Here is a 14694-nt window from a genome sequence, read left to right on the forward strand (position 1 = left end):
CCGGGACTCCCTGGAGAAAGGGCCAATTCCAGGGCTGGGAAGTGCAAGCTAAGCCTGGACTGTCTTGTTGCGCCAGTAGGTGAGGAAGCGCTTGGGGAGTCAGATGCACTAAGGAGCCGTCCTCAAGGGGCTTCCAGTGGCCAAGTCTTGGCCAACTGGGGCATCAAAATAAACAGAATCCAAGACTCCATCCTGATAGAAATAACTAAATGAGTGAAAAAATAAAGGCAGAGGAGAGGAGAAGGAAAACTGTCTTAAGAGTAGAATGCTTAAATAAACAATGTAGAAGGAGACGAATAACAGAAAAGTCATTTGGCAAAGAACAAAGTAATAACTATTTTAGGCAAGAATCATTGACAGACACTAGCTAGAACTAGTGGGTGAACGATGAAAACAGGACATTCATCTTTCCAGAAGGTATTTATTAATTATCGAGGGGGAAATGAAACCTGGCAGATACCATCTTGACCAAAGATCAAGAACCACATGGCGGGACAGAACCAAGAGATGGTCTGTGCCTCCTGATACAACAAGCTGAGAAGGTGCAGCATCAATTCTGAGGGAGCTGTGGCAAAAATACACGACCTGAATCCAATCTGAGGAGATCGTACACAAACTCAAATAGAGGGGCATTCTAGAAAATAAATGACCTGAGTTCTTCAACAATGCCAAGGTCATGAAAAGCAGAAAAAACTGAGGAACGATCCAATATAAAGGACATTAAGGAAACATGACAATTAAATGCAACCTGTGATCCTGGACTGAACCCTGTGCCAGAGAAACAACAAAAAACTTTGTTTTTTTGCTACAAAGAACATTAATGGGACATCAGGAAAAATTTGAGTAAGGTTTATAATTAGATAAAAGTATTACGTCAGTGATAATATCTTGATTTTGATCACTGTATTGTGGTTTTGTAAGAGAACATCCTTGTTTGGGGGCAGAGGTGTATCGTGTCTGTAACTAACTCTCATTTGGTTCAGAAAAATGAGAGGTGGGGGAGAGAAGGATAAAGCAAATGCAGTAACATGATGTGGGGAGCCTGAGCCTATGGGAATCTTTGTACTATTTTTGTAGCTTTGTGCTAAGTCTGAAACTATTTCAAAATAAGACGCTAACATATGAACAGTGACTACCTGTCCCTCACAGAGAGAGAAAGGCCACAAAAACAGCACAAAACCAGAGGCAGACAGACAGGAGCAGGAGGTACAGACGGCCAGTCCCGGGCGCACCTCCCCCGGAGACTGAGAGGCCGCGCCCTACGGGCCTCGGGGCTCGGTATTTACCGATGGAGTTGCGGACGCGGTCCCCCTTCTTCTTCTTGCTCTTCTTGCCCTTGCCCCTGGGCTGGGGAGAGCCCGCCAGCACCGGCTTGCCGCTCGGGACATGCTCGCCCGGGGAGGGGGGCTCAGTGGGGGCGGCGGCTGGCCTCTCTTCCCGGATGTGGTTCAGCTGCTTCTTGTGGCTGCTGTGACTACTGGCTCTCCGCTCCTCTCTCTTCTGCTCGGCAAGGGCCATGAGGTCCACCGCTTTCGCCCTGGGTTCCGTCTGGGGCCTGGCTCTGGGCAGCCCCTCTGGGGTTCTGGGGGACTCCACTGGCTTCTTCACGGATTCGCTGCTGGCCTTACTGGTCTGCTTTAGCTTCTGTTTGCTGCTTTCTTCTTTATGGTGATGCATTATATCAAAGAGAAAAGAAAGCGGCTCGTGCTGCTTCCCATTGACCTCCTTTGGGAGGAGGAGTTTGGAGTCCCTGGAGTCCCTGGCGTCCCCGTCGGCGCCCGGTCTCGGCTCTGTGTGATTCACATGTCTGGAAGGGGAGCGAGATGAGGTTTCTGGGTCTTCAGTTGGCTCAAGTGAGCCATTGTGGATGTTCTCAGAGTCAGGCACAGACTCTGTTGCCCCCTTAAAGTTTCTGGCAAGCAGGTCCAGCTTGGGACAGTCTTTACTTGGCCTCTCCTTCTTCTTCTTCTTCACAGCTCTGAGCTGCTGGAGCTCCTGGAGCCGCTGGAACTCCTCCTGGAGCCGCTCCTCCTCCTCCTCTTCCCGCCGCCTCTGCTCCTCGAGGAGGTGCAGGTGCTCCCGCTGCCGGGCCTCGGCTTCAAGGCGGGCTTTCTCTTCCAGCTGTCGGCATGAAAAGAAAAAGCAGTTTAAGAAAGCAGCAAGTACTCTAGAAACTAAGACATTCAGGAAAATAAGGTCATTTGAAAATCGAGTCACGCAATGGAACATGAACAAACTCTGATGGGGCTATCGTAAGCCAAAAGTGTGAAACCGCCCTGTCCCGAGCTCTTCCAGCCCACAGACCAGTGAGGCCTCACGTGCCCACCAAGGCCTAGCCTGACTCTGCGAGGGGCACTGCTTAGCAATTCCTCCCAGCCTCTACCCTAGTGCCAGCGCGAAGCGGGACCGGGAAGCCGCCGCGCCTGCCTGCCTGCCTCCCTTCCTCCCGGTGTCTTGCAGTGGTCTGTCCTGGATGCTGGAAGGAAACATGGCCTTCGGCCTCCATGCACGAGGTGGCTCACACGACAGATTGAGTGTGCAACAGTTAACACTTCCTAGAACTCAGCATGCACACCTTTCCTAGTGAAGGCTGCTGCTGCTGCATTAATGCGTCAATAGGACATGTGGAACACGTTCTCAAAAACTAAGAATGGTTTCTTCCCATCCTAGCAAGGAAATAAAAGTTCTAATATATCTTTACCAGTGTGACAGAGCAAATGACTAAATTTCCAATATTACATGGCAAATCGACCTTCGTATATTTCTGCTATCCAGCTTGATAGAAAATTGATTTTCATCCCAAGATGAAGACTATATTTTAATAGTGACATATATTACAGGCCATAAATGGAAATTATTCCTTCTGTTCAGAAAACAAATGGAAAGCCATTAGGAGGTAAGGAGCACAGCTCCTCCTGTTATTAAATTCCCCAAAGGCTAGTGCTTATGAGACACTTTGGTAAAAACATTTTGCATGAGAAAATTTAAAGATTCTTCCTACTTTAAGTCATTTTCTCACAATGCTTTAAATATTTCAGTAGGCGTATTTTTTAAAAAACAAATTTACTTGTCTTTTTTTTGAAAAACAAATATAATACAGTTATGTTAAAAGATCCAACATGACAAATTTAATAGAACCCGAGCGAAGTTGTTTGAAAACCTTGCTGCACTAGGTCTTTAAGAGAAGCCTCTCCTGGGGAACAGCAGCCAACACGAAGCTCCCGCAGAGGCCACGGCCCAGGCCGCGCAGCTGGCACCGAGGGCAAGTCGACTCTGCCAGCAGGCATGCTGGCACGGCCAGTCCAGCTGGCGCTTTCTGTCTCTTGATGAAGGATGGTGTGTGCCGACTTATGTTCTGGCGCACGCTCCTTCTTGCATCCGGGAGAGTAACTAAAGGTGGGGAGGGCTACCTGGGCAGATCCACCCAATTCCCCAGTCATCAGCCTCCTGCGGAGCCGGGGTCAAGATCAAGGATACGGGCTGAACCTGCCACCGTGACAGAATCTACAGGTAGATTAAGAAAAGGCTATCTGCTGCCTTTATTTCAACCACCAGCTCACAGCCTCTTATAAACCCAGGCTCAGTTAAGGAGACTTACTTACAACACGAGCGCCAGCCCTCTGTCCCCACGGCTCTCGTGCTGCCCATGCTTGGCCTCCTCCTGCTGGCTGGTCCCGCCCCGACCCAGCAGGCACCTGGAAGGAGGGCAGGCAAGGCCTCCCGGGGGCCCTGCCCTCCCCTGCCCCTCCCTCAGCAGCCCCTGCTGATCTGGCCCAGCTGCCCCATCTGGTCTCCCCTGTGCCGCTGCTCCTCCGCTCTGCTCCAAAGCACCACGCCAGTCAGAAGAGGCAATTCCACTCGTGACTGTGTCTGAAAGAATACTCTCTCACCATGTGAGAAACTGCTGAAAGAAATGAAGGCCTTCATGAGTGGCCAGACGCCTGTGTTGGCAGTGGGAAGGCCTCAGGCTGTCACCACTGTCGGCCACTACTACCCAGAGTGACCTACAGATCTGATGTGAGCCCCGTCAGGATCCCAGGAGCCTTTTGTGCAGAAATGGAAAAGGTGACCCTCTAATCCACAGGAAATTGCAAGGGGCCCTGAATAGTTAGAAAGGAACAAAGCTGGAAGATCTTCTCTCCCTGCTTTCAAAACGCACTGCAGAGCTACAGTGGCCAGAGCAGCGTGGAACCCGCAGAGGGACAGACGCAAAGACCAGCGGGACAGAAGTCAAGGTCCAGAAGCAGCCACAGCCAGGTGATGTCCATGCAGTGGGGAATGAACCGCCTCCAGCCAATGTGTTGGGACACTGGGCATCCACGGCAAAAGTAAGACCAAAAAGTTAACTCAAAATGGACTGACAACCTAACCTAAGAGGTAAGAGCGCGAACTCTTAAAGAAAACACAGCTAAAGAAAGCCAAAGCTTTCTGACCTGGAACTTGGCAGTGGATTCTTAGGTATGACAGAAAAAGGGTGAGCAATAAGACAGAAATCAGACTTTATCAAAATTGGAAACTTTTGTCCATCAAAGGATATTATCAAAAAAGTGAAAAGACAACCTACAGAATGGGAAAAAATAGGTGAAAATCCTATTTGGCGAAAGGCTTTGGAATCCAGAGTGAGTGAAGAACTCCTTCAATTCAACAACAAAAAAAGCAACCCAATTACAAGAAACAGGCAGAGCGCTGGGCTTGAACAGACATTTCTCCAAAGAGGATATGCAAATGGCCAATAAGTACATGAAAAGATGCTCAATATCATTAGACATTGGCAAAATGCAAATCAAAATCACTATGAGGTCCCACTTCACACCCACAAGGGTGGCTATTATTTAAAAAAACAAACAACCCCCCAAAAACCGGAGAGTATCAAACGTTGGCGAGGATGCACTGTGGGTGGGAGCGTGAAACCGTGTAGCCGTTGTGGAAAGCAGCTTGGCAGGGGAGAAAGAAGAGACACCCTGGGTTCCAGGAAGAATCACAAGGGTGAGCCTCACAAGCTCAGCTGGCCCGACCGGCAGCCAGAAGCTGCTGTCGCACGAAGCTCTAGGTCCAGGTTGCCTGTAAGCACCGGAACGGCAGTCAGGGCTCAAGGGCGCCCCTGAAAAGCAGGGGGCTTGGAGTCCCAAAGGGGAGCCTCTGGGGCCTTGGACCCCCTGAGATTTCCCCGAGTTCTCTACTCCTGTGGGGCTTGGCAAACCCACATCTCCTGGGGCGACCAAGCTTCTCCCCCAAGGCTGAATGAGCAACTAAATCAACTGGCCTTGGTGGTCAGGGCAGACCTATTGTTAGGACACTGGGCACAACTCCTGGTGGTTAATCTACTCTGTAGAGCATCAGGGGTATTAGAGAATCACTATAAATAGTGATGTTGGAAGCAATTCTAGGACATAGGGTCCAACTTCACGGGACTCTCCCCCTCATACCTGGAGACGACGGCCCACGTCTCTGCCTGACCACAGAGGTGAGGGCCGCGCCTCGTCCCACAGCACTCCATCCCACTCTACGCTGGTCCCAAAACTGCATTCCAGGCTCTGTTCTTTGGATCCTGACTTCTTTAGGTAGCAGAGACCCAGAGGATCTGGGGAATGGTTTGAGCATAGGGCGCTCTGTGGAAAATCCTGACAGAAATGGGGGAGGGGGTAGATTTATGGACAAAAATCACACCCAATCAGAGTAGATGCTATTTCTCTCATTCCCAATGTCAACCTGAAGCAAAGAACTCCATTTACTACTGACGAGCAGACACATAGTTTGAACGTCATGGCCATCGGCCAGGCCACAGGCAAGTCTGCTCACGGCCCCCAGCCTGGGCCAGCCTGCCTGTCCCTGAGAGATGCCATTTCCTCCCGCACAGGGTCCAAAGCTCGGGGCTCCCCACGCAGGGAGTCCTCCTTCCCTTCCACTGTCCGGCCCCTCCCGGAACAGCACTGCCTGACTCCTCTGCTGCCAACAGCAAGGGCTGGTGGGCAGGGGGAGGGCGGCACACGTGGAGACTGCGCAGCACAGCAGCCAGGAGGGCCTGCCTGCCCCAGGGCCTGCTCCGCGCCCCCTAGCAGCTGCTTCTTCACCCATGGTCTCCACCATTCTCCGACTCTCTAGGGCCAAGGGCTCCCCCTCCATCCCGCAGAAAGAAGGGAACCCCACGTGCTGCTGCCTCCAGGGCTGGCTTGTGAAAAAGCTGGTTAACAAGCCTGTCACACAAATGGTTGGTAAGTGGTTTTCTGAAAACAGGAACAAAGTAGAGTTTTTAACCAGCTTCCAATTCAGGCAAGGGCTCCTGAACAACACACGGGGCAAGCTGTGGCCTCTAGACCCTGCCTGCCTCCTCCTCACAGCACTGCCAGAGCACCCACGGTGCACAAGGGCCACAGAAAGACCGAGACTTTCCTGTTTACCTTTCTTTGCTTATGTCTTGCTCGTTTGGCTGCTCGAGTACTGCTTACTGGTTTGGTCTCTGAGCTGTTTATAAACTGTAACAAATCTTCTACCTTTCGATGGTCAACTACACTCTCCCTTTCTAAGAGCTGATCAGTTTTTTTAGGTTGTTCTTCTTTCCTCTTGGTCAGGCGTAAACGAAGCTTTTCTCTCATTTCTGCATAATTTCTACTTGTTGGAGCAGCTGGAGGCTAAGACAAATGAGAACATAATTAGATTAAGATTCAAGTTATAACAATTTTGAATATAACCATTTCAGAGCATACATTTTAAAATAACTTTTTTCTTATTACTCAAAGTAATACATATTCATTGTGAAGAGTAAGGAAATAAGATACTCATGCAGAGTAGACAAAACGATCACAAAGTCCTCTGAACACACTGCTTTAGCATCTGCCCCTCCAAGTTACAATATATTCATGAAAAGTCTGGTAGACTATGTACAGTTATGTCAAGAATGGCTTTTTAAACAGAAAAAGGAGTAATTACACATACTGATTTATCTACTTTTTATTTAGTGTGTTATCGTTATTGTTCCCTATCAGTAAATGTGTATCTTTCCATCCATTTGTAGGTTTCCCCTGCAGTGCCCCCAAAAAAAAACTAAAAAGAGAAAGTAAAAATTCCACTTAATTCCAGCACTAAGATATTTCTTAAAAAAAAAAAAAAAAGGATTTATTTATTTATTTAATTTCTTTCTTTCCCCTTCCCCCCAACCAGTTGTCTGCTCTCTGTGTTCATTCGCTGTGTGTTCTTCTGTGAACGCTTCTATTCTTATCAGCAGCACCGGGAATCTGTGTTTCTTTTTCTGTTGTTGCGTCATCTTGCTGTGTCAGCTCTCCGTGTGTGTGGCGCCATTCCCGGGCAGGCTGCACTTTCTTTCACTCTAGGCGGCTCTCCTTACAGGGCGCACTCCTAGCACGTGGGGCTCCCCTATGCGGGGAACACCCTTGCGTGGCAGGGCACTCCTTGCGCGCATCAGCACTGTGCAGGGGCCAGCTCCACACGGGTCAAGGAGGCCCGGGGTTTGAACTGCGGACCTCCCATGTGGTAGGTGGACGCCCTATCCACTGGGCCAAGTCCGCTTCCCAAGATATTTCTTAATAAGTATTAGAAAATATCGCGTGTACATATTCTAGAAAATGCAATCATCACCAACAGAGAAAAAGGCAAACCAAGGCCTCCTACTCTTCCTAGGCAACCACGGCTAACGTTTGTTTGTAGATATGCAAGCCATTGCTCTGGAAAGCTGTACACATATACATGTAAGCTGAATTTTATGCACTTAAAGAAGAGCAACAAACTGTACGCACACACTATTGTTGTAACTGGCTCCATAGAATTCCACTGGATGGGTGCACCCGAATTCAACAGACTGTCACATGCTTGCTGGGCTACCCTACACCTCACTGACTTTCATTTTTGGTATTTCTTAGGAGGCACTGGGGATTGAACCTGGGATGTTATACATGTGAAGCAGGCACTCAACCACCGTGCTACACATACCAGCTCCAGCAACTGTTCTTAAAAATCACAAACAAATACCATATGCAGCGATGAAAATCTTTCTAGATAAATCTTTGGGTAAATAGTCAATTATTTCTTTAGGATAAGTACAGCCTAGAAATGGAATGGCTATTTCAGATCATATCTGCTTTTAAGTGTATTGCAAATAAAATTTCACACACCAAATAATGATACCCTGATTCAACCTAGAATTTGATTCTTGCACAAATCCTTGCAGGGATTTCCTCATTTCACTTTAAACGAAGACGTTAACTCAAGAACAGGCATCGTGAGCCTTTGCTCTGTGTACCTGCTACAGACCACTGAAGCTCACGGTGCCCTCGTGCCCACCCCCGGGGCCTGGGCCAGACACACTTACCCCGCCGTGCCCGAAGAACTCACAGTAGCAGCAGTCACAGTACTTGCCCTCCTTCTGGTTGGTGGAGGTCGAGGTGCTGGAGCTGTGCTCGGAGCAGCTGTCCTCGTCTGCACTCTCGTCCCCGTCGTCCTGCTGTGGGTCGTAGACCCCGTTCTCACAGCGGTGCCCTTCGCAGTCGGGGTCACTGCAAAACCGCGGACAGGCGTGGTCAGCGAGCAGTCCCTCCAACAGGGAGCACACAGCACGCCTCCCGGCAGCTTCTCCGGTCCTCACAACAGCCTGTCGCTGGCCCGTCTCACCGATGAGAGGCCACCAGGGTCACAGGCGGTCAGGGAATGCCACACAGCGACGTGGACAGGTGGCTCAGGCGTGGGACCTTTCACAGAAAACACCCCGCACCTAGAACAGGCTCTTGGGGCTCAGGGCCCTAAGGTGCAGAGCGAGCCATAACATACCGATCCTCTCCAGTCCCCTCCCAGCCCCACGACAGCCCCCTGCGCCTGCTCCTGAGCAGGGGCTTCAAAGGGGCAAGGTCAGGGCAGGGCGACTGTCTTCTTTATGTGGTGGGTGTCGTATTGTGCTTCTCTACTCTGATTCATTTTTTCTTTTCTACTCTGACTTTAGACCTTTCCTCCTGACTCTTCTCAAGGTGTGACAAATAAAACTTGGGCACCAACTGCAGCACAGCTGCTCATGTTGCTATCGGTTAGGAGGTGATCTCCTCTCAAAGACAAACCTGAAGCTGCACCTGACCCCAGGCCTGCGCCCTCTTCAGCACAAGGCTGAGGCTAAGATCCCCAGGCATGGTCAGGGTCGTCCTTGCTCTCCTCTCCTCTACACGCCACCAGGCTCTCTGACTGCAGGGCTCCAAGGAAGGTCCAGCTCCTTGGCCTGGGTGAGAAGGCGACGCTAAGGCTCACCTGCAGACGCTGGGAGGGGCGCTCATGGAGCTGTCGGTGGGGGGTGGCAGGGGTGTGCTGGGAGCGGGACAGAAGCTCTTGCGTGCATCCACAAATCCAGGAGCCGTGGTTGCAGTTTTGGGGCATGATGGAGCTGCAAGGTTGGCAAGATGAGGCGTGGCGGCTGGTGGCAGTGTGGCGGGGGCCAGGGAAGGCAATGGGGCCAGTCCCGTGGGGCTGCTCCTCGGTGCAGCTGGAGCTGCGTGTCTGGGGTCCTCTGGGTTGAGGCCGTGAAAAACTTCACCTGCAGGGAAAGACGCCCAAAGGTGAAGACAACAAGGAATCTAATCATCATTCCTATTTTCCTGAAACGAAATTTTTCCATCCAGTTTTTGTTTTGAAAATGTTCAAACCTACAGAGAATCTGCAGGACTAGCCCAGTGACCCCACAAGCCCTTCGCCCAGATGCACCGAGCATCAGGTGCCTGCCATCGTTACTTCTCACACTCCCTGGCCCAAGGGCCCTGAAGACCTCAGAGCGGAGTCCTGAGAGCCAGAGACGCCCAGCACCGCCACCGGAGTCTCTGCGCCCGATTTCCAATCTCCCTCCAGACGTCTGCCATAGCTTTTTCCCAACCAGCCTCTTTTAACCGTTTTCCGCCTTTTCCAGCACTGACATGTAAGGCTCCAGGCCAGCATCCCTTCATCAGGAGCAGCCGTGTCTCCTCCAGCCTGACTTCAGGAGAGGCATCTCTGCACAACTTCAAGGATGGGGGTGGGAAGGACTCAGCGCACGAGCAAGGGGTATCCAAAACTTCCTCTGTGGCAGAGGCACCTGTCATTTGTAACCAGTCCTCTGTGGGTGATGGCTGCAGGCTGCAGAAACGGGCGCCCCAAACAGAACTGGGGACTCTCCTCTGACCAGTTCAACAAGAGCTGGTCTTTCCTCAGAGGAAGCCTGGAGGTGGGCGGCAGAGAGTGTGCAGTGGGTCCACAGTCCTGCCCTCTGTCCCACCATCTCACCACGTGGTCTCTCCACTCTGGTTCCCAGGAGGGGCTGGGCTCTCGTCACCATCACACCAGGCAGCAAGGTGGTAGGAATACAGAAAATGGACCTGCCTTCTGGCTGAGTAGCTCCTTTGCTTTTCTTTTAAACTTTTTATTTTGAGATAACTGCACATCAGTGGTTTTAGCACCCACAGCAGACACCCGAATCAGACTGCACTGGAGGTCGCCTGCGCCTCCCTCTCACGCCAGGAGGAGGTGGCATGCTTCTGTGGGACAGGGCTGTGCCCTCTTCCCTCCTCTGAGCACCTGTGCACCTGGGCTCCCTAGTCTTGCTGGAGTGCCATGGTCCTCTCGCTGCTCCTTCTGATGCTCAGGCCGCCCCATTGTGCCAGTGCCCGTGGCCTTCTGACATGTGCCTGTCTAGCTCTGGCTGCTCCCTTGTGCTCGGGGGCCTTTCCTGCTCTGTGAGAAGGTTAACCTGAGGCCGCACCTGGGTGCTGTGGGTGCTTGGGACCCCATCAGCACATGTGTCCTGGGTTCCCCTCCACGCACTGCAAGGGAGGCCCCTCCTAGCCCAGGGGGCGGCACAGGGACTGCAGGCCGGGGGTTCAGTGGTCCAGCCACCCATCTAGTCAGGTTCCCTTTGCCCTAGAGTAGTGTGGGGAACAGTAATGACACTTACACCTTTGGCTAGAGGAGTTCAAATGCAATCACAAGGACGATGGAGACGTAGAGGTGAACACGCACCCACAGTCGCCTGGCCCTGTGGCGGGCCGCCTTACCTATGGAGGGGGGTCTTTTGGACGACACCTTAAACTGGCTGTTGCTTGACTGCACCGTGGTGGCTGTGCAGGAGACGGAGGAGGTGGCTGACGACGTGGCCATGACGACTTTGTTTGCTTCCATAAAAGCATCTTGAAAATTGTACAAACACTTCTTTTTTGCAGCGTTTTTTTTCTCTTTACTATCCGAAACGGCAGCTGTTTCGTTGCTAGATGGAGGTGGAAGGGCTTCGGGCCTTGCTTCCGAGAGTGTTGCTCCTAATATGTCACTCCCTTCAGAGAAGAATGGGAAAATTAAGGCTTCTAGAAGAAATAGCATTTAGCCCAAACTCTTGGACATGCTAATGACTGAACACCTAGCCCGGGGGCTGCCAGTGAAGTGAGGACCCTGCTAGCAGGACACTGTCAACTGGCTTTGCATCTAAGAAAAAAGCTGTATTGAGCACCCACTATGTGCCAATTCCTGTGCCAGGTGCTTTTCAAAAGGTATTTTATTTAATGTCATACAACTATCTTCACAGGCTGGTACTATTATTCCCATCTGAAAGATGAAGACACTGCGGCTCAGAGAGACTAAGCAACTTGCCCAAGGTCACACAGCTAGAAGCCCTTTCCAAGCAGAGACCAGGAAGCTCACGTCTAGCTTGTTCTGAGCACTGCAGGGCCGGGATGCGGGCCCCCTGCAGGCTCTTGCTACGTGAAGACAGAGAGGAGGTGCAGGCGCAGCCCCTCTGTAGGGGCACCTGGCCCTGCCTCAAGGGTCGCAGCTGAGCCTCGCAGTGGAGGCAGCTGGGTGGAAGGACCTGACTGGAGGGGACGTATCCCATGTAGGGTCATTATGGAAAGCAGAGGAAGGGGATGGAAGCCCCAGCACTCGGGTGGCCCGATGCATGGTGTCAACCTCCCTGCTGGGCACTGGGCTGAGGCCTGGTCGCCACCCTGCTCCATAGCCATGCCAGCGGCCACGAGGCTGAGCACAGGGCCCTGGGGACAAGGCCTTAGTAAGGGGGAGGAGAGACCCTGTGCCAGCCCAGCCCAGCCCAAGACTCCAGGCTGAGAGCGTCTCTCTGCTTGGCAAGTGCGCAGAACCGGCTGGCGCCAGGGGCAACCAGAGGGAGAGGTGGGGGTCCCGGGGCAGAAGCGGCTGGGCCGGGCCCCCAAGGCCCCTGCCCATGCGAGGGCTGCCGTTAGAAGCCTACAACAGAAACGTCAGCTACTCGGCTTGGAGTATTTTAACACTTTAAGAAATTTTTAACAAATTCCTTACCAGAAATTGTATCTGGCAAGAAAGTGCCAGGATTCCAGTTCTTATCATTCATCACTTCTGATCCCCAAAGACTTATAAATTTAGAACTATTCCACTCTGGAGTATTCCCAAAACAGCTCGGATAAATATGGTCTTGAAGAGATGCATTGAATACCTGATGCTTATTTGTGTGATTCTGAACAGGTGCTGGCGGTAAAGCCTACAAAAAAAAATTTTCTAATCACATATCAAAATTAATATTCTGTTTACCAAAGTAGTTAAGCTACAGACAGTCATTCCTGAAAGCCCCTTGGGAGATCCCCGGTGCGGTGTGCATTTCACAAAGTGCTCAAGAGATCTGTCAGGACACCGCAAGTATGCATCAAATTCAAAGGCAACTTGGCTTCTAACATTCCTCCTTGGTCACATTTTAAACGTGGTGCATTTGCATAACATCTGTTTCTAAGGCTTATTCCCCATCTGACTTTTTAACGATCATGCTGCTAAAAATTCAACTCTGGAATCGCTGATGAAAACTGATAAAACTTTTTACTGTTTTCTCACACTTGGGAAAAGAACAACCTAAGTGTCAAGCGTTCACTGGACTTGATGTTGAGCTTGGAGGCTGAGGTGGCCATTCCAGGAGCTGATCTTACCCGAGCCCCGGTTGCCCCGGGGCCCTGCAGGGCAGACCCTGGGCTGACAGCCTGCAAAGGTGACTGTGGTCTGGCCAGCTGGCATCAAGTACTTAACTGTCCCCAGGAAGACCTGTGGCCTCAGCGGCCCCGCAGCCTCCACACTTGCGCTCGGGCCTCTTTCCCAGCCCATCTCCCCCAGAGCAGCTGGAGCCTTGCCTGTGAGTAATGCACATGCGCCACTGCCTGGCGGCTATCCACGGCTTCCCACTGCTCACAAGCAGGTCCCAAGTCCTCAGCGCAGCCCCAGGAGACCCCAGGGCACCCAGCCCCACCTGCCCGTCCTTCCTGCTCACTAGCCCCTGGACACTCGGGCCCTCCCTCGGTCCTCAAATGCCATGCTCCTCTTGACCCCAACGTGGCGCATGCTGACTCAATCAGTTCGTTACCTCAGTGAGCCTCCTCAGAGCCTCCGCTGCTCCTGCCCACCCCCCACCCAAGACCAGGCGAGCCTGCCCATGAACATACTGGCACCCACCGTTTTGCCTCTGAGCACCTATCACAGAGATAAGGCAAGACCTACACCTGCTGGCTCACTGTCTGTCTTCCCCCAAATTATGTAAGCATCACAAAGGAAAGGGGCATCCGGCCCCCAGACCCTGCTGTGCCCAGCACTTTGTCAATGCCAAGCACACAGCCTTCCCTCAGTGGGCATCCATTGCTGTAAGCACAGGCCCTGCCCTAGAGAAGTTAAAATCGTGACCCTGTGCGATGACAGAGCCAGGCAGCACGGGATGACAACTCAGGGAGGTGTGGGGCAGCCAGAGGACCCTGAGGCTCATGGCAGAGAGGGAAGGGGACAGGGACGGGAAGGGCAGAGGGCGGGCACGCATAGCGCATGGACCTCAATGCAGCGCCGTGCCGATGGGCGTAGGGGCAGGCCTGGGGACAGCCGTGCCCAGGAGCACTGCCTGGCTGGGGCCAATCAGGGTCGACCTTCTATGACGTTGCCCTGAAGTGGAGAGGGGCCCACGGAGGGTTTCAGCAGTGGAGTCCTACAACTTGACGGGGTTTTTAAACGGTCAATTCCGTGGCAGCATGGTGGAACGATGGCACCAAAACAGTGCAAGGGCCTCGGCACGGAGAGGAAGGATGAACTGTGGAGCTATCGAAACAGTAGCTACCGGCTGACTGTCTAGTTTAAGAATGCCCACCTCTGGCCCCTTTTCTGGGAAGTGTCACCAGGTGACGGAGCTGGGGGCTGAACGCTAATCTAGGGCCTCAGCCTTCCCTCTGTAGCGCTCTGACTGGTTCAAGTGTCAGCTCTTCCTTTTCCCAGCTGTGTGACCTCAGGCAAATTACTCAATCGTTGTGTGCTTTAGTTTCCTACCTGTCAACTGGAAATACCTACCTTGGGGTCTGCTGGGAGGATGAAGTCAGAGATCCCTGGCCCGTGGTGGGGGGTGAGGAGGGTGAAGGGGATTAGTGCCGTTTTATAAGACACAGGCCAGCCAGACCAACCAGGCCGCGGCCTCTAGCACAGAGCCTCAGAGCAGAGGAAGATGGGAATGGCTCCCCTGGGCGCTGGGAGGACACGGAGCACCCACCGTAAAGGTCTCTGTGTTGTGAAGGGAGGGGAGGCCGGAGCAGACATTTCAGGACTTGAAAGCAAAACAAACAGGTCTGGACGGGCCACTGAGGACAAAGGTAAGGACATGAACCAGCTGTTTTGGCAGGGGAGCCCCAGGGGTACAGAGCAAGGAAACCTTTCAGTAGATACCAGCTTCTACAAAGTAGTGGA

At 52.2% G+C, this 14694-nt stretch overlaps 1 protein-coding gene across 9 annotated transcripts in view; it reads right to left on the minus strand.

The window, feature by feature from the left end:
- Positions 1-14694, minus strand: part of FAM193A (family with sequence similarity 193 member A) — a 227574-nt gene that overhangs the window by 24549 nt on the left and 188331 nt on the right. For all 9 annotated transcript variants that reach the window (XM_058301418.1, XM_058301388.2, XM_058301395.1 and 6 more), the window contains 6 exons: positions 12280-12478; positions 11013-11285; positions 9244-9526; positions 8324-8507; positions 6399-6629; positions 1287-2121 (listed from right to left, as the gene is read on the minus strand). In XM_058301418.1, coding sequence (XP_058157401.1) covers positions 1287-2121; positions 6399-6629; positions 8324-8507; positions 9244-9526; positions 11013-11285; positions 12280-12478 — 2005 coding nt within the window. The remainder of the gene's footprint in view (positions 1-1286; positions 2122-6398; positions 6630-8323; positions 8508-9243; positions 9527-11012; positions 11286-12279; positions 12479-14694) is intronic.

This window comes from Dasypus novemcinctus, chromosome 1 (genome assembly GCF_030445035.2).
Source record: "Dasypus novemcinctus isolate mDasNov1 chromosome 1, mDasNov1.1.hap2, whole genome shotgun sequence".
Taxonomy (NCBI): Eukaryota; Metazoa; Chordata; class Mammalia; order Cingulata; family Dasypodidae; genus Dasypus; species Dasypus novemcinctus.